This window comes from Nyctibius grandis, chromosome 5, assembly GCF_013368605.1.
Source record: "Nyctibius grandis isolate bNycGra1 chromosome 5, bNycGra1.pri, whole genome shotgun sequence".
Classification (NCBI taxonomy): Eukaryota; Metazoa; Chordata; class Aves; order Nyctibiiformes; family Nyctibiidae; genus Nyctibius; species Nyctibius grandis.
Genome location: NC_090662.1, coordinates 65,263,224 through 65,283,600, shown reverse-complemented (window position 1 = coordinate 65,283,600; position 20,377 = coordinate 65,263,224). Strand labels below are relative to the sequence as shown.

The window sequence follows — 20,377 nt, the reverse complement described above, 5'->3', positions numbered from 1 at the left end:
GGTTTGTTTTGTGGTTTTAGGGGTTTTTTTGCAAGTGGCATCATCTGTATTTTAATTGTTTAGTTTTAGTTAGTAGTATCAAATGCATTTTTTAAACAGTATTTTATTATTTTTGTTTGTTTGTTTGTTTGTTTTAGCAGCAAGCAATCCCCCATACTGTGAGGGATCATCCTTCGGTGAAGTTCCTAATGGACAATGGATGACACAGTCCTTTGCAGACCAGATTCCAGAGTTCAGTGCGGGTGTGACACGGGAAGAAGAGGGAAGCAGCGCGTAAGAGCTCTTTCTTCTCAGCTATGCCTACATGCTGCAGTTTTAATGCAGTGATCAAGATTGGTACCTCGGTTCTCCAACTGATGCATTTTAATAGTATTTTATCTCCTCTAGTTATTTTATTATAGTACAAAGTAAGTGTGTGGTAGGCTCAAATCAATGAACTAGGTAATTTTAAGGAACTGTCCAAACTTTTTTAAAAAAAAGTTAGCCCTTTTTTGTATATGAGTTTTATATTTAATGTATACCATTTCTTGCAGTTTTTGACAAACTGCTTTCTCATTTGTGAAGATTTCTTTGGGGCGTTAATTTTATTCCAGAAAGCATAATGTAGTAGTAACAGCAGCAGTATACTTTTTACTGATGCCTCAATATTTGGATATCTCATAATCCTTTTATATCCAGAGGGGAAAATGGGAAATGTACCCTTATCGTACATGGAGTGGTGTTTTTAATCATGCACAGTTAAGCAAATTGTGCTTTTTAAGTCTGCCTTTGACCTTCTTAAAAAGTGCAGAAAGTTGTGTTCTGCAGCTGTGAGTACTGAGTGTTTTCTGGGTGGGAAGAGAGAGCTCTGTCTATTTAGTGATTGGACCATATTCAGGATTAAGGGAGTGGAGACATCATCTCAAGTCACAACACTGGGGAGGAAAATTTGTGTTGCACAGGGCAGGGCCTGAATATTCTAGCTGAGCTGTCTTTGGGTAAGGTGTCCCTACCAATCCCATCTCTTTCGCCCTTAAATTCCAATGTAAGGAACTGGAATTCCTTTTTAAAAAAAAAAAAAAGTGGTTCTTGAATTCTGTGGCATTTAATTGAATACTGTGTCCAGTTCTGGGCCCTGCACTTCAAGAAAGATGTTGAGGTGTTGGGGCGAGTCCAGAGGAGGGCAACCAAGCTGGTGAAGGGTCTGGAGGGTCTGACCTACGAGGAACGGCTGAGGGAGCTGGGGTTGTTTAGCCTGGAGAAGAGGAGGCTCAGAGGTGACCGTATGGCAGTCTACAACTACCTGAAGGGAGGTTGTAGTGAAGTGGCAGTCGGCCTCTTCTCCCAGGCAACTAGAGATAGGACAAGAGGACATAGCCTCAAGCTTTGCCAGGGGAGGTTCAGGTTGGACATTAGGAAGCATTTCTTCTCAGAAAGGGTCATTAGACATTGGAATGGGCTGCCCAGGGAGGTGGTGGAGTCACCATCTCTGGATATGTTTAAGAAAAGACTGGACATGGCACTTAGTGCCATGGTCTGGTTGACATGGTGGTGTCAGGGCAGTGGTTGGACTCAATGATCCCTGAGGTCTCTTCCAACCTGACTGATTGATTGATTGATTAAACTCTCAGAATGACTATTTCTGTGTGATTAGTCTCTTCACCTGACCTTTACCAGGGGACAACCCCTTTGAACAGATTACATTGCAAGGAAGGGAAAGACTGTATTCCTTGTAAAAACCATGTACAGCTACCTTGTTTACATCAGGTACAATTAGCACAGAGTGAGAGAGGTTTGCGATTTAGCAGTTTTTAACATTCAGTTCTCGTCAATCTGTAAGACCTTGGAGGGTGTTCTCCTTATTCCTTTTACAAGTAAAAAATACTAAGTTAAATACAAGGTCAGCTGTTCCATGAATAAGTCAGCTGTAGAAACTACAGTTCTCTTGTGAGGAACTTGCTTAAACAGCAACATGTTTTTGGCCAATATTAGTGAATGAGACAGAAATGAGATTCCATGCTTGTGCCTAACCATCTTCTTTCCCTCTTTTGTCATGTGAGGAAGAGATGAAGTAAAAGCAATAAGCTGATCAAAACATTAAAGTTTTGATGATCTTATGACAGTAGGTGCTTCACATACTTGAAAAATAGATACAAACAGTATCTCCACAATCCACACTGGTCAGATTCCTGTACCAGTGTGTTTTACCCTTTCCTCACAGCCAGTGACAGTTGTCATGCATTGAGTGTAACTCGTTAGTGTAGATTCTAATCCTGCTGTAACAGCTCTGGCTGAGATCACACACTGTCCAGCTGGTATAAGGCAGGCATGATGTTTACAATTTTCTTCTCAAATTATGTGGCTTAATTCTGAGCGTCTTAAATCAAGAAAGTGTGCATTATGATTCTGATTGTGTTTATTAGCTTCAGCATAAAGCTGTTCAGTATGTTGTCAAAAAGGTATAGGACTTGTCTGTTATTTAATGTGTACTGTATCATGTATTGCTGTTTACATGGATGTTTTCCTGCAGGTGCTCAAAGTATCTTGCATCAGGGATTTGTTACAATTCCGTTTTATTTTTCAACAAAATGAGAAGCATGTAATTAGCACTGCTGAGTATGTAGCACAGCAGGATATGACTACTGTAAGGCTATCCTGTTTGAGTGGAAGGGAAAGGTCTCTTCTTTAATGGAGTCACCTCCTAGGGTGTCTAGGTATAAAATACAGTTAAGTGTACAATGACCGTTTCACTAAATATTGCAATTCTATGTGTACTCCTTCAGAACTGGTGCTCTTTTCATTACAGTAATACAAAAGTTCTTAATCTGTCTTAAATCTATCACTGTTTCACAATAAAATCAGGAATTGTATGGCAGTGTCCCAGAATGTGCTTTTGCATCTTACTCGCAGGGCTCTAAATGCACTACAGGATATGTAATACACGGAAACACTGCACAACAGAGTCACCATGCACAGAGCTCCACTCATTCAAATGCTGCATAAGTTTTCATTTCAGGCTGTTTAATGTGGGCTAGACAACTACAGCCACCTTACATGTAATACTGCCAGTATCTCCTGTGTAGATTTTTCTACCAGCAGATATTGGAGTCTTCTTTATAAAGACCTTACCTTAAAACACCATCTAGCACTGAATTTCACCTCTGTAAACGTTTAATGAAAATACTTCATTGTCAAGTAAACTTGTTTCCTCACCTCATGTGAAAGTCAAGATAATCTGAACTGTGTAGCTGTCACTCCAGCCATAAGCACACAAAACTGATGGTCTTCTATTCATATATTTAACAAATACTTAAGTTTTCTAAAATCAGTTAATTATACAATATGTTGCATCTCAAACTATTACATACTGCAAAACATAGTGTGTGGATGCTTTTTAACTGGTTTCAGTATCAGCTATCAGGACGAGTTAATTTGAATTTCCCTGAGGGGTCAGGAATAAACCAGTTTTCCCAGAGATCAGTGTGAACACTGGGGTAGTCCCAAGGTTTGTATCTCCCATTCCAATGAAGTAATTTAGCTTCTTGAAGAAAATGCTCTGAGTAACGGGTATCGGGACTCCAACCTGCTCGGGTAGATTAAAAAAAAAAAAAAAAAGCCATTTTTAACAATGAAAGACACTATAGAGTGAGGTAAATTCAGTTGTATTTTTTTTAGGAAGTCTGATTCGTAGGGTTTCTACAACTAGTAGACAACTAGTTGTCTGACAGAGTAGCATTTTTCAGCCTCATGCCTCCGTTCTGCATCAGCAAAAAATCTCAGCAAGTTTCCTCTCTCTTAACACTTTTACTATCTTGGCATAGCTGGGGTTAAAAGAAAAAAAATCCTTCTACTATTCATTTTACTGTCCCAGCTAAGCCATTGTCTTTTTCCCAGGATAATTCACCGTTCCCAGGTGAAAGGTAATGCTGAATAAGACAAACACTGCCAGGCATCCCATCTTCCACTGCGGTTACCAAAAGTGTGTCTGATTTTGTTCGGTCTCTCACTATATTCAGCTCTTTCATACATTCTTTCCATAGTTTATGACAATAAAGGTTAGCTGGTCTTCAAACATGTAACTTTGTCCTTGATATTTGGTTTTTTTTTGTCCTTGGTAGTTTTTTTTTCCTTTTTTTATATCCAATTTAATGATTGTTAGGGTTTGGGGTTTTTTGTGGGTGTGCAACTATTTTGTTTGCTTGACCTGTTAAGATATTTGTGTAATGAAACCTGGGGGGAACCCCCATGTTCTGCCCTACCCTGAAGAAAGCAGGACTAAGTGTTGGGGGAAGCAGGGGTTACATACTGCAGATCTGAGGTATAAAGCAATGCATTGAGGTAAAGTAACATAAGGTCCTATATTCGAATCTTACACACCTCTCACTATTTAGTTCCAACTGCAAATGGGGGGAAGTTAACTTACCAAGATGCCTTATGTGCCACATAGGGTTAATAGTGGAATATTTGCCATGGAATACAATCAGCATTGGAGAGGTTGCCACACCTCCCCCAAGGGTGCTGCTGTAGAGGTTTTCCCTGCAAAAGGGGGAAAAAAATGCAGAAAATGTTCAAAACCTCAATCAAAGAGTCTTTAGTACAAAAGTCAGAAGATTAAAAAAGTATTCTGGCAAAATTCAAAATCCTTTTGAACAGGCCAGTTTTCAGCATACTCCTTTCTAATGCTGTTAATTGCTTATATTTGCAACTCCAGTTCCTGTTGAGTAAACCATTGCTACCAAGCAGAATGGGAGTCAGACCCAACATGAAGCCAAGTACTTCTACACGCTGCCTATAGTCTACAAGGCTGACAAAGTTTACAGTAGGAAAAAAGCTGTAACCATCAAGGAACCAGACCTAACTTAGCCTGCTTTCTTAAGAATATTTACGTGTTTCCACATGTTTCATTCCCTCTTTCTTCCCCCACCCCCAGCTTTTAGACCCATAAATTAACTTCAAATCAGATTTGCCGAAGTCTAGTTAGTATAAACTAACATGTAAAGGATATTATCTGCCTAAGAATTTTGTGATAAATCCAGGGCTAGATAAAGCCAAATCACTGTACGGAGAGGCATTAGGATGTAGCAGCTGGATGTCTGGCCAGTATGCTGAAGGCCTGGTCAGCATGTGTGTGAAGCCATGCCAGCTACAGGACACTGTGCCACCCACCAGCCCACTGGGGAGGAAACCCAGGAAGTAATGAGAGATGTTTAGAGGCTCCAGAACAAAAAAAATAATCATAACCTCCCCTCAAAACTGCGTTTCAAGCAATTTCTTTCAGTGTCATTTCAAATTCCAGCTAAAAGGAACATGAATGTCTTATTAAGGTATAAAATCAACTTTATAGACAAAATTTGCAGTAAGATTCATGGAGTTTTTTCAAACTCTGAAAAAGCATAGCTTTGTCAGGATATGTTACGTAAGCAGAGTATGAAAAAGCACCATTTGGCTTTTCATTCCTTCACCTGTGTATCATTTGTGTCTCTCCTCCTCCATTCATTTGTGAAACTAGCAAGTAACGGACATAGTACAACAGCACAAGCTATTGGGTTTCAGTTTAGCCTTACTAAATTTAAATTTAACCCTTTGCAAAGAAAGTAAATGTCAAGTTTGCAAATACAGGTTAACAGTGAACTAACATAAAAAAAAAATGAACAGTGATTGTTTCACTATGTCATGACTTATTCATGGTCAACACCAAAAAAATATCTTTCATGTCAAATTTTGTTTATCTATAGAAAAAGAAGTGTTTTCTATTGGTATTTAAGAAATACGGTGTCCAGTTACAGTTTGGCTGACATGACATGACAATAGGAGCAACCCCACACAAACAAAGAAACATTCCTCCTTCTTTAAGCCAGCCTCAGGAAGGGAAGATCATAAGTGGTTTGATCCCAAGTGAGGTCGGTCACCCAAAACAAGAACCACGTGTTCCAGTGTCCCGCAGGATGAAGGGTGGTTTGTGATCAAACACAAGACTAAAATTCCAGGTGGCCATTTCCTGGTACACGATCAGTCAGATTGAAGCAGATGGCAATTCTGGAACACGAGTTACCTCATTTTATGAGATCTCAAAGAAAGACTGCTTGGAGTTAAAAAACTGTTAAGAGCTTTTAAACAGAAAATTAAACTGTAAACTGAGTATTAAAAGTAAAGCGCAAAGCTAGATTTCCACACGTACTCTACATTTCTTTGCATCCACTTTTCCAACTGCTTTGTAATCCGTTGATGTTTCCATTCAGTCATGTTAGCAACAATTACTCCAGGATTAAAGGAGCAGGTGCTGGGGCTGATGCCAAGATCTCTAATTGCTTGCTTTCTGTAGTCCAGGAATCCCATGTATGTGTTCTAAGGATTAAAAAAAGTATGTATGTTTATCCCCCATGAATCTCTACAAAGATTCATCTCTCTACCACTTATACGGAGACTAGATACATGCTCCCAAAGCTGAGTTTCTAAGTGACGGTTACATGGCTCGATTTCCATGTGACACAAGGCTGAAAGGCAGGATACTTCCTGCCACTGAATTACTTTTTCCACAGTATTGGTCTATGCAAGTTTCAGAAGGCTCTTCCCTCACTGTATGTTTGTTTTTCTGTAGCTTACTCTAAATGATGTAGCATCACGCTTGTACAGCTGCAATGCTAGAGAGACTCACGTGACAATTCTGGGGAACTCAGCTCAGGAATTAGCCTTTAAATCTGTTTTCTTGAGTTTTGTTCCCATTTTGACTACTACAAATATATTTTGTCTTCATTAGATGTTTCATTAAGTGCTCACGATCTGCTGATAGCAAAATACCAAACAATTTAGTAGAATCCAAAGAGCAACAGAGATTTAAATTATTACAGGAAACACCTCTGCATAACACCATATCATTATAGAGTTACTAAAAAAAAATAGTTCTTAATTACCTGTAAAACTATTACAAAACTATCAAAAAAATAAAAATATAACTTTCACTTTGGGGAAAATGTCTAAAACCATCTTACATTTGTGGGTAAATACATTCCTGATGATTAGAATTCCAAAATGGCATCTTACCTGCATCCCTACACTTCTAACCATTTCATGTGTAGAAGGCAGATCACAATCATCTGAAAAAGCTGCAGCGTGTCCAGGAGCTAACTTAGTATCGTAGAGTTCCTGGATGTCACCTGATTACAGAAAGGTCAAAAGCATAAGAAGAAACCTACTTCACTGCTACAAAATTGGTAGGATAACTTCTGTTCTCATATATGTTACTTATGAACATACCAATTTTAGGGGATAGCCCAGATATTAGTGAAGGCTGAATTTTGTAATATGGGACAATTTTCAAATTTGAGCCCTGTACCTGGATGTCTAAGGTCTATCTTCAGATCTTATCCTCAGTATTCAATACATTCACATTCTGGTCTGGTTGTCCAAAATCAGCTACAGCAGAAGCCAATTACACTGTTAAGAAGCCTGGTTACAAAGTTATGCATTCACAAGAGTTTGCCTTTGGAGAGGGAGGGCACACGCAATTTTTCTGAACATTTTCAGTCCCTCAAAAGTGCCACTTCAATCTCATGCACAGATCACGTTTTTCTTGTGTTTATACCTCCTAGTAAGATACCTGGATTCCCAGCACTGGCCGGATGAAATGTGCCTGTCACACTTGACCATCCCTGCTGGCTTCACAGACCACCCAACTCCTTCCTGGTGGAGGGAAATAACAGTATCTCACTCATCCTTTGACTAGCAGGTACCCATGGTGTGCCAGAAGAGTTTCAAGGCAGGTGGGGAGGACAGCACTGCCACAGCAATCGAGTGAGTCTGCATCCAAACCCCCTGCAGCTACCAGCTTTGCTGCTGGGCACAGGTCAGTCACAGGTAAGATGAATTATCCTGGAAAGCCACATACAGCCCCGTGGCCTGAGGTGAGCTCATTAAAAGACTAGTGACCAAAAACATTCCCCATATTGCAAACAGTGGGGACTACTATTTCTGAAATAAGCAGAGATTATTTGTTTGAACTCATCAGCTGATTGGAAAACTTGGTTTAGGACTCATGTCCCACCAAGAAATAGAATTTGAATTAATGGCACACTTGATTGTTCAAGATCAACATGCCTTACTAAGTATTTTCTCCTGATTCTAAATAGCTTCAAGAAAAAAGCAGAAAAAGAAAAAAAATCAAACCAAACAATTCTAGGCTGACACCCCAAGTTCAGTATGTTTCATTCTTACTGCTTTGCAGAAAGCAATGACCAACAAACAAACAAACCCAAAGTTAAGACCTGAACACCCCATTCACTCCTTACCCTGTCAGAATCATGTCTCAATCACTCCCATTCCAGAGACATCTGACAGAAAGCACAGTCTCACATTACAGCTAAGATACGGGGAGCAGCTGCCAGAACAGGCTCCCTCACTCCCACATCTCTGTTCCCTTCTTCTGGGCCCTATGATTGCATGGCCCCAGGGTGAGCAAGCTAGGCTGGCTGAAGCCAAGGGGAAAAAATAAAAGGTTTGGGTTTGGGTTTTTTTTGTGCCACTAGTCTGCCAGGTCAACCAGCTGAATCAGCTTATTCTGCAGCTGCACAACTGTAGATATGACACAAGTAACACGAGCTGCCTGGGGACAGGAGAGGCCACTTCAGTCAGCAGCAGCCTACCATGAGCTGTAATGTGAAACTGCACCTTTATCCTGCGGCTTCAGAAACACTATCAGCTGGCATAAGCTGACACCCCTAATGAAAGAGAAAGTCCTACCTCCCCTCTTCTCCTAGCCACGCTGTCCTAACTCCTACCAGGGAACTAATTCAGCCTGAAAGTAATCACATTTCTGGTGAATGCCTGTGCAGGTGCAAGGAGGGATGCAGGGGAAATGGTGGGCTCAGCTTAAAGTGCTCATGAAACTGGAGTGTAAATGAAGACTTTAAGAACTTTTCAAGGAGTTAAATATTGCTGTTGCCCAGCAATGACAGATGGAATAACAAAACCAAAAAGGAGAGATAACCACTGGAAACTCACATGTTGAAGAAACTGTGATATGAAGTCTATTGCAAATTAAAATGAGACAGGCAGAGCAGATTAATCATATTTTATAAAGTAGCTAATAGTGGCCCCTTTAACTTCAGATGTTCTGAAATCTGCCACTGAAGAGACAAACTACAGAAGGTGCAGAGAAGCAGCAGAGAATAAAATTGTACTTTTGTCATGTGTAAATTCACTGATATTAATGTTCTTACATCAAAGATTAATTTAGGCCAAAAAGTTTGTTACAGTTATACTCAGTCCTTTCCAAAGGAAATTTTAATTGGAACATCCCTTTAACATTGAACAAGGACAGGTAAAACGGTTTTGTTGTCCCTGTGGCTAAGATAGACTTAATTTTCATCACAGCAGCTCATATGGTGCTGTGGTTTAGATTTTTGACCAAAACGGTACTGACAGCACACCAAGGTTGTAGCTGTTGCTGAACAGTGTTTGCACACCATCAGGGCATTCTCTGTTTCTCACTCTGCCCCCGCAGTGAATGGATCAGGGAGTGCGCAGTAGGCTGGGAGGGGACTCACCCGGGCAGAAGACCCAAACTGACCAAAGAGAGATTCCGTACCACATACTGTCACGTTCAGCAATAAAAGGGAAAAGAGGGGTCTTGGGGGAGTTAGCCAGCTTTTGCTCAGGAACTGGCTGGGCATCGATCTGCCCACAGGATGTGGTGAGTGATTGCCTTTACATCACTTGTCTTGTTCTCTTCTCTTCTCTCTTCTTCCACTTATCCTTCACTTATTAAACAATTATTTGTTTGTTTTATCTTGACCCTCAAGTTTTCTTGCTTTTATTCTTCCTTTCCTCTTCCTCCATCCCTTTGCAGGTGAGGATGAAAGGGAAGTGATTGAGAGGCTGTGTGGTGCTTAGCTGCCCACCAGGGTTAAACCGTAACACTGATTTAAAATGTTATAAAATAACAAGAAAACAAAATGATAAAACAAGGGACAACAAAAAGTGTACAGAGGAAAAAAAAAAACCTGTGAAACAGAAGACGAAAAAAACATAAATGAATCTTTAAAAAAATAGTTGTTCTTCTAATTAGATTTCTTTGTATGGAAAAAAAAAATGAATTTTCAGGATTTTAATGTCTTCTAACTGCTCCCAGTTGTCTACAAACTCTGAAATCTTAGATCATGATTCTGCAAATTGCTACCGATTCTGAGCTGAAGATGCTCAAAATCACATTGAGTGTTTGGAATTTTAACGCTCTTATTTGAGTAAATTCCTCTTGCTCTCAAGAACAGCAATTCTGGACAAGGAACTGGTAGCATTTGCGGGAATTCAAATACTATCAGGAAATGCATGTCACATACTTAACAATAAACACTGCAGCATCTAAGTGAAATCCATAATATCTTTCAGCAATAGACCAGATTCAATTAAAATTAAACCCATACATACAATTTTCATCAAAACCAACTATTCAAAAGATGTATGGAGAGAGGTTCTTCTTCAGACTTTCCTTTAAACAAACAGATTATTCATAGTTTTCCTGAGTGCAATACTCCTAGCAGCTGCCTCAGTTTTCATTATATCTCATATTTCCAAACGACTGTAAAAGCTGCAATAACTTTCATTTTAATTCTGCTAGAAACTGCTTTTTGGATGACAGCTTACCTTGAACAATGATATCATCATCCAAATATATTACTTTCTCATGTTTCTGGATAAGTAAAGGAAGATAAAATCGAACGAAGTTCAGCTATTAAACAGAAAAAAAGGTAAAGGCTAAATGGTAAAGCTGTTTAATGTAGTAGTCTCACGCTTCTTTCTCTATTAATAATCAGTTTTAACTTCTCTCTTCATTAAGTACTAGCCAGCGATCATTTGCTTCCTCCCCCACAGCTTTACTAGTATCTTTACTAGTATCTTTACTAGTATCTTTACTAGTATCTTGAGCCCATTATTACTATTATTTATCCCTATTTTATTTACTATGGCCCTAACCAAGCATTCCAGAACAGTTGCTTCTTCAAAGAATCATTTAGGTTGGAAGGGGCCTTTTGAGATCATCTTGTCCAACCCCTATTCTCAAGCAGGGTCCACCCAAGCAGGCCGCCACGGACCATGCCCAGTTGGGTTTCAAATATCTCTACAGATGGAAACTCAACAGCCTCTCTTGGCAACTCGCTCCAGCGTTTGACCATCCTCACCGTAAAAAAAGAAAGTTTCTCTTGTGCCCAGAGGAAATTTCATGTATTTTAATTTGTGCCCATTGCCTCTTGTCCCTCCCCTCAGGTATTTATACGCACTGATAAGGTCCTCCAGATCCTTCTCTTCTCCAGGCTGAACAGCCCCAATGTTCTCAACCTCTCCTCATATAAAAGATGCTCCAGTCCCTTAATCATCTTTGCAGCCCTGTGTTGGGCTCGCCCCAGTAAGTCCTTATCTTTCTTGTACCGGGGAGCTCAGAACTGAACATAGTACTCCAGATGAAGCCTTACAAGTGCTGAGTAAAGAGAAAGGATCACCTTCGTGGACCTCCTGGCAATGCTCTTCCTAATGCATTTTTACAGCATACATTATACAAAACACTTCAAATTTAATACTGTCATCATTCCACTCTATAGGAATGATTTGACTGTTGGCACAGGCGTGAAATAACAACTTCTACAATAGCAACAAAGAACACAGTGGAGGGAAAGGGGACTGAGAACATAACAACAACCATACTGATTCAGACCATTTTACCCAGTACCTGCCTTCAGAGTGGTCCTAAGCAGATGCTCAGTGAAAAATAAGAATAGAGCAAGCATACAGAAAAGTTGCTCCAAGTATTCTCCTAGCTTTCATTTATTTTCAGCTCAAGGGATTTCCTGAACCAGATGTGATCTGTCTAAATATAAACTTCAGTCCTTACTGAATCGCTGTAAATTTTTTCGTTCACAAGACCTTTATGCAAGGAATTCTAGAGGTTTAGTACTCATCGCATGAAAAATGTGCAACATTTCTTGTTTGTTCCAACTGTGACTCCCACTAATTTAATCTAATGGCCATTAGTTCTTGCATTGGAAAAGACAGTGAGCAACCATACCTCATTCAGTCCTCTATGCCACTCAGTTCTGTAGATCTCTACTATTTTCACGCTAGAAGTCACATTTCCAGGCTGAACAGTTTTAACCCACTGATTCCTTGTATGAAATCTTTTCTATATACAAGAAATGTCAAAGGCTCAGAGAAGGGCAGCAAGAACAAACATTCTGAACAGACCTGAACATTTTCCAGTGGTGCTACATCTTTTCCAGATAAGGGGTCAAAGATTGCACGTAGTATTTAGGATGAGGGAAAGCTATGGATTTGTATTGTGGCATAATTATGTTCTCTATTTTGATCCTTACTCCTTTCCTAGTAATTTCTAACATCTCATTTGCCTTTTCTTACAGCTGGTAATATTTAGATTAGTCATTAGCCTCTGAATTAACCCTGGACATGAGCAGAATGCGGCCAACTCAGCATCACAAAGGCACAAAGAACACTAGTAGATCTTCCCTCTAATAAACTGTGAATATATTCTTAAAGATAGAACACATTAAAACTATCAAGTTTATGCCACCAAATAATGAGATCCCAGCAGGACAGACAAGTTGCAAGAAGCTTGTTACACTGCAATTTTCCTTCTTGAGTCAGGTCTTAGCATTTGGACCTGATGTGGCTTCTCTGGTTTATGCCTCCCCTGTGTAATGGAATCGAGATCTAGGACATATTAAAGCCTGTAATAAGCATTAAAAACCCTGAAAATATGTTATGCAGTGTTCATTTACTCACAGGCTGCAGTAACTCAGGACGTGATGCATCTTGTCTGATTTTTCCTTTTAGTACCATAGGGTTGAATTCCACAACCTTAAATTTTATTTCTTTCAGTTTAGAATTTTCAATCCATTTGCTGTTATAAAAAAGAATTGAGAAAAGAAATATTGAGTGTGTGGCAAGTACTTCCAGTATTAAATTCACAGACTCATAGGAAAATAAGAGACCTTGGAAGCTCACTTAATCTATTCTGTCCCAAGACAGAACCACTTATGTCTACAGCTATTGCACATAGACATTTATTTAACCTATTCTTAAAAAAACCCCAACAAACAAAACAAACACCAACACCCAAAAAACCCAACAAAGCAAACCCCCCCTACCTGCCAAAACCGGAGACTCCACATGTTGCCCAAACAACCCACCTTTCACCATCACCAGCATGAAATGCTATTTTTATGGGCTTTCTTGCTATAGTTAAAGACCTTTTTTTTAAATCCTGTCTACTGTGCTTTTAAAGCAGAGGTTAGTTTTCACCCTTTTACAGTTTCAAGATGACTGCCACATCACCTCCTAACTATATTTTCTTCAGACTACACTAATTTTTTTCATTATTTTGTCAGATTTCTTGACACCATTGCTTATTGTTCTCCTCTGACCTCTCTTCTAAATCCTTCCTGAAGGCACCTAAAGCTAACACCACACTTTTTCTGATGTGTTAATAATGTCTGCAAGATCAGAAGAAGCTTCCTCACATCTCCTGTGGTCATATCTGTCAACATGTATATCCACTACAATGCAATGCCTTATTTTTTTTTTAATCAGTGTGGTCAATTATCAGTCATAATTCTGCAGTTTTCTAAATGAGTGCTACCAAACTCCTGCTCCACCTTGAGCCAATACAATCAGCTATTCCCACCTGTATTACCTTGTCATTACCACTACTGAATTTCATCACATTTTACAGTTAATTTTTCCAATTCATCACAATGAGTTGGTTTTCAGCTCTTATCCTGTTCCTCAATATATCTGCTGTCTCTTTTCCAGCTTCATGCCAATTGCAGATTCATACAGAACATTCTCCACTCTATTACCAGGTTACTGATGAACTGGATGGGAAAAACTCCCTGTGGAACCCCACTCATTACATCCTTTCACTTTCACACAAACTGTGGGTATACAGGCTACAGAAGTGCAGTAGCCAGGGGTGAGAACTGCTAAGAAACCTGCTTCAATTTTGATTCACACCTTCCCACTCCTTTAGACAATGTTTGCAAATTTTAACACCCAAACATGCTTTCATTACAAGCTTCTTTGGGTCTCTATTTACAACCTTTAATACATCCTTTTACCTGAAATTAGCTTTAAACAGCAAGTTTTTCTACACTGAAGCTTAAGACACAGCACCAGGTGAGAGGTAAGTGCAGTGCCACAAAGTGAGATTGTGACAAGTAAGCACGTATATACCTACCTTACTACAGACTCTTCTGCAGCCGATCTACATAAGGCAGAGAGGCACAGGTATGGGCATGGTCTGGCTATTTCACACCCCTTTACACCAGTCAGTGCCTTGCGTAGGGCAAAATGGTCCTTTTTCCTCCAGGTAGAGAATCCTGGGGAGTTCTACATTGGCAGCACTACTTAAATAAAAGGGAGAAACATTTCCCTGAAAAGTCCTCCAAAGTCTATGCCCAAGCTAAGGAGAACAACAACCTGGTCCTAACTACAGCACGAAACAAAATAAGGCTGGTATATACCGAATATGTGGGATGGTAGTCTTCAGCCCAACTATGTAGAACAAAACATTAGCCTCTGTGTTGCTGTAGATGCTACTGATTGCTGCTACAGCTGCACCCATTCTGCCCGCAGCAGCGCAGATTACAACTGGGATTTCTTCTTCCATTTCCTCAGGACTCTCCAAATCAACTACGAGAAAAAAAACTATGCATTATAATAGAAAATTAAGAATCTTTTTATATCAGATCTGAGTCATAGGAATGAGTATGTAGTTCCATAAGCAGTTGAATCATATCACAATCACCCCATTTCCTTACCACATCCTATACACATCCGCATCTAGCAAGGCACACAGCATGAGCTGTCGCTAATCCAGAACTACATGCAGGTTGACTGGACTGTTGGATGCCTCCAAACAGAATATGTAACAGAGTTCTCTGCATCTTCTACTCAGCAGAAGTAGTAGATGAGTGGATAGATGATTAGTAGATGAGTAGTAGATGATTTTCTCTTTACACTGTTACTACCCAAGTAGCACCAAATGGAAAGCAAGCTACTTCTGAGCAGATTGAACCAATGTCACCCAAAACACTCTCAACAGAGAAGAGCGTCAGTTTGGAAAACATGTTTGCAGGCAAACTTGTGTGCCTACAATCGCAGAGCTGGAAGAGGAGGGAGAGGTGTGCTGGGCAGCAGTTCAGCTTCCATGCTATTCCTTTTGTCCTTCCACCCTTCAACCTGGTAGGAATTATCCTCACAAAATATAAGCTTCCCAGTTATATTTAGTACAAATTGAACACCAGGTTCCAAAATTATCAAAGGAAGTAGGTAAGTGGAAGAGATGGTGCAATTGCATGAGCTTTACTTCTTTGGGAAGAGTGCAAAATTTTGTACCAGCAGGAAGTCGCTAATGATAAAAGGAAAAAAATCTAAACTACTGAATCAGTTCACGTTACTGCTAAGGAAGATTTTTACCCCTAGCATCGATTAACTTACAGAACTTATATGGATATATTTACACTGGTTAAAACATAAACATTAAACTCATAACAGCCCCAACAAAAATATACTGAAAAAAATGGTTTATACCAAGACAGAGTTTGTTTCTCTTGGGAACAGTGAATAGGCTATTAGTATAAACATTTAATACCAGTCCAACCATATCAACTCTAGAGACTTTCTGTTACTATAAAAATTCCAGCATAAACTTCTGCTGTAAATTACATCAAGATTTGATGATCTATCTGAAATGAGTAAGTAGGCCAAGCACATTCCCAAACGGGCAAGTTCTGATCAAAGTTTATTATCACTTGACAACTCCAACACTTTTCAGCACAAATAAGGATACACTCCAGCATCCATCTATATCACTGACATCTGGATAAAAATTTGGACCAGAATGACAATTCTTAGTCATTAATATCAATCTCCTACTATTTTATTCAAGTAATTTAGAAGTAAAAAATTACGCATCTCAGACCATATGCAGAAGTGTGAGTAGCTCATCTACTACAGGACAAACAGGATTCAGTAAGACAAAAAGCACTGTTCAAATGAAGAGATAAGGAATATAAAACAAGAACATAAATGAAAGAGAAGAACAAGTCATTTACCTGTTTTGCTCTTTAATGCAGATGGCACTTGGTGAACTTTGTTATACACAATGGCGCACACAGTTAAGACAAGAAGTAACAGTAATATCTGGTTAACTGAAACAAAAGGGAGAATTCATTAACAATCAGTGTAATAGCTAATTCCCAAGTACCTTTTTTAAAAAAAAATCTGATCTGCAACCCATACTTATCATAACCTGTATTTGCTGTGCTTACCAAATTCTTCTTTCTCTTGCTATTTGATTAAGCTAAAAAATGTATGTTAAAAACATAATAGTATCTCTCCCCCATTACAACAATTTTCAACTATCTGATTTTAATGGATAATTTGCTCACTAAATCATTAAGCTCCCAAAACATACTGGTTATCTATATTAGGAAATTCACATGTTTCTGAATTTTACCAGGAGCCTGGAACTTTATTTTCTTGGCTAGTTTGTTGTCTGTGTATCTTCACAGGACTTCATGAGTTAATTATTTTTACCTAGCCCTTTTCTTCTCTCATGCTTCCCTGATAAAACTTGAAACACAGGAGAAATATTTTTTCGATTTCAATGTTCAGATCTTTAAAGTGTATTTGAGCACAACTCTAAAAATACTCGAAAAACAAACCCAGCATGGTACTGAAACTAGAAATGTTCCAAAATATTTGAAAATACATAAATATTTTTACATGGTTACTTTAATTAGTAAAATCAAAACAAAGCATGCAACAGCAAAGACCTTATTGTATATTCTGATTTGCAGTTCCTATCAAACTGTCTTGTACAAGTATAAGTCATTCAACATAAACCAACCATGAGCAGGTACCAGGACAGTTCACTGAGTACAACAGGGAAGGAATACAATACCATCATCAACAGTTATTTTGATGATGGGAGTTCTTTGTATCAGACTACTTTGTTACTTTCACACCACCATAAAAGGTATTTAAGGTATACAAAAGAGCAAAGGGAACAGAGTTTTGAACTATTTTAATCAAAAGGGCCAACTGGCCAGAATTGGACATGAGAATAAATTCAAATTGGTAAACATACATTACTGAACCTGCACTAATTTAAACCAGCTGAGGAAAGAGCCCATTGACTTCAGAGAAATTTTGGGTGCATAACTGAAGGCACACACCAGTCCATTTTCAGTCACCAACCCTGACAGCTGATGTGTCAAATTTCCCCAAATTTATTGGGGTACTCAATTGCGAGTATGAACAGCACTAATGTGCGGAGTTCTGTAAAAAAGCCAGGTTCAGTGCTCTAGGCACAACCCACATGAAACCAGCAGCTACCTGCACTCTTAGTGTGAAATTCCAGACCCCCCAGTATCATGCAGTAAAGCAGTGAGTAATTTTAAATTAATGGGATTTATGGCCATAGTTGTCTGACTTAGTTAACACGAAAAGGCTTATTTGTATACTTAAAGGTGAGCATAATTCAGCAAAACTAGAACTATAAATTTGCATGCAACTGTGACAACAGTGGCATGAGAAATTGCATTTAACATTTCTGTCTTTCAAAAATGTATATTTCAAATGTTTTTAATCTCTCTTACTTTTCTTTAAAAGAGCCATGTGTCCTGTTGGATGAGAACTGTGATCTGTGGTAAAATAAAAATAAAAAAATATTTTTTTTTAAAAAAGAAGAGAGAAATCATTAATACCAGCAGTGAAGACCAGTTAGTTATTCCAGGGACAAAGTTTTGCATCATCAAATTTTACTGTTGACTTGGTAGAAGTAAAACTGAACTCTCTTTGTAAATAACTTTTTTGGAACAAATAACTAATATTCTGGGCTAAAACTATTACATATTTTCATTTAAGCTACTAATAGGTTGAAAAGAACTGCATTTTAATATATTCCATCCAATCACCTACATAATAATAATTAAGATTTTTTAACACATTTTAAAGTAACGTGCAAAAAAGTGTTAAAATGCCCACTGATGCAATTTGTAAATACATCTACATTTATCTCTGATCTCACCTAAAACACAATAACAATCACAAATATTAGTCTCTTGCTGGAGTACGTTCCCAAACATATGTGAATCTTACACTGGAGCAGTGTCTTTCAGACTCTCAGAAAATTTCAGAGCAATAGTGAAAATATTTTCTAACAGAGGTATCCTTCCACTAACAGTAAGGGGGGAGTTTGTGCAATGTGGCTTGTATTTAAGCACGTTATTTGTGATACTCGAGAAAATGAGGTAGCCTTCCCTAAAATTGTAGTTCTAAATGAGGCCCAAGAGTGGCCATGACTTTGTGCCTGAGAGGACAGACCATAATCCCTAAAATACAGGATTATGGGAAATACAACATTCACTTGAATTCTGGACCCAAAACTACTGTTTAGGGGGGGAAAAAAAACCAAACAAAAAAACCCCAAAACAATAATAATAATAATAATAATAATAATAATAAAAAACACAACAGTAAAAAATAGCACTAGAAGTTGGGGCACGGGGAGGAAATACAACTATGTGATCTAACCTTTACACTATGGTAGCTGTATAGAGCACAGAAACCAATTTTTCCTGTTTCTATACATACAGATATGGACACATTACAGCATAGGTAAGGATATATGACAGTTTCTATGCACATATAAAAACGAAGTTCATTACAACTCCTTGAGAAGACAGACGGAACAGCAAGAATTCTTGAAACATGAGTCACAAAGCTGACCGTCTCTCATTGGATAATGCTCAAGTTCAGGCAGAATCCTAAGTTAGTCTCTAGACTAACAAGTTAAATGACAATAAAACTATAAATAAAGCCAAGATGTTGCTTTCTTTACAAACCACTTATATTCCCATGTATTTAGGTCCCAACAGATGACTAAATTATAGTAAGTGAGGAGTATTTCTGAGAGAAAGTCCTTCTGCAGCCGCAGTACTTATCTACATTCCAGCAGCCTGCTCTCTTCACGTGGCATTAATTTACAGAGAGAGGAAATGAAGCTTATCAGTCAAAAAAACCCCACTGCTGAGAAAGCCCTCTCTCACACATCACGCACAAGTATTGTCTTCTTATCCATTTAAAAAGTTTACTTGTTTAGGTAAGCAGAGAGACAATAGAACCCCCTACACTCTTGGAGTAACTTTCTAACCCTACTTTAGCTAATCACAATCTTCCCCTGATTTCCACAGTGACTACTATCTTTTAATCAACATTTGCAATAATAGTCACAAACAATACTGACGATCACTGCGAGATGAAAGTTGGATAGCCACAGCTTCCTGATAGCTTCACAAATGATTAAATCAACATAAACTGAACCACATTTTAAACTTTAAAATCCAAACTCAGACAGACTCTCATGCAAGTTTGAGTTCTAAAACTACAGCATTCCTAAGCCTCAGAAACTCAGGCTGATTACCCACTGATTTTTAAGGAAAGAGAGAAGTATTTGTTCCCCTGCAAATATTTACTCAGTTTTTCCTGACTGTAGACACTAGTTCCTGGAACCTGGCAGTCCCTAATTCGGTTGCCAAATCCTGTAACAAAATGAGGGGCTACAGAAGGGAAAGCTCAGAAACAGTGACATTACTGCTCAGATATTTCCTGCTTAATTAGTCTTTTTACCTCTTCAAAGCAGCACAGTATTCGGGACTCCTCTCTCCTGAAGAGCTGTAGAGCTATTTACTTGGATCCTAGATAGTCCACAGCTGTAAGCACTCTTGCCAAAGCTTCCTCGACCATCATCCTCCTTTGAAGTCCCCCACACAAGGGCCTTACAGGGCACAGTAACAGTTTTAAGATTCAATTCCTTTTTCAAACTCTTCAAAGTTTACTTTGGAGTTGTGCTGGTTTTCTTTTCTTTCTTTGCTGCTGAGGAATAGCACAGACTCCAGACGCCGCACTGGAGGAATAAGAGCCCATAAACCACTTCCAGATGTGCAGGATGATGATGCAGCCCCAGATCGGCAAACTTGCCTCAGAACTTCAGCTAGCAGATTGCAAACAAATCCCATAAGACAAAAAGTCTTAAGGGGGTGGGGGAAAGAGAAGGAAACAAACCCTTCCAGAAGTTACTTTGTCTAGTTGCCGGTGAGATTTCTAGTCATTATTTACAGTAAACGTGAACAGATAACTAGCGTGCAAGAGCCAAATAACAACATGCCAAAGTCAAACCGAAAGCCAAAGTTTTTCCAGTGTCTGTTTGCAGAGTTCTTGTGAGTCAAAAGCTAAGGGAAACTTGCAAAATTCAACTCTGAACATGCATTTTGACTTGAATCATATAATTTCCAAATCTTTGAGCAGTTAAGAGAATCTGAATCCATGG

The 20,377-nt window shown here is 38.8% G+C and overlaps 2 protein-coding genes across 7 annotated transcripts in view; one reads left to right on the top strand and one right to left on the bottom strand.

The window, feature by feature from the left end:
- TDG (thymine DNA glycosylase) overlaps positions 1-3,209 on the top strand; it is a 13,271-nt gene extending 10,062 nt beyond the window's left edge. For 3 of the 5 annotated variants that reach the window (XM_068401127.1, XM_068401125.1, XM_068401121.1), the window contains one exon: positions 138-3,209. In XM_068401127.1, the coding sequence (XP_068257228.1) occupies positions 138-277 (140 nt within the window). In that variant the 3' untranslated portion in view covers positions 278-3,209. The remainder of the gene's footprint in view (positions 1-137) is intronic. The other 2 variants (XM_068401126.1, XM_068401122.1) reach the window with 1 other exon arrangement.
- GLT8D2 (glycosyltransferase 8 domain containing 2) lies at positions 1,599-20,377 on the bottom strand. 2 transcript variants are annotated; one of them, XM_068401128.1, is made up of 10 exons: positions 19,678-20,377; positions 17,646-17,690; positions 16,098-16,193; positions 14,505-14,673; positions 12,766-12,883; positions 10,618-10,702; positions 7,021-7,133; positions 6,158-6,324; positions 4,403-4,515; positions 1,599-3,562 (listed from the first exon to the last, which is right to left on the bottom strand). In XM_068401128.1, the coding sequence occupies exons 2-10, from the start codon at positions 17,662-17,664 to the stop codon at positions 3,390-3,392; spliced, it is 1,053 nt and encodes a 350-aa protein (XP_068257229.1). In that variant the 5' UTR covers positions 17,665-17,690; positions 19,678-20,377; the 3' UTR covers positions 1,599-3,389. The 2 variants fall into 2 exon arrangements, with proteins under 2 accessions (XP_068257229.1, XP_068257230.1); XM_068401129.1 differs by lacking the exon at positions 17,646-17,690 and having other exon boundaries at positions 19,678-20,374.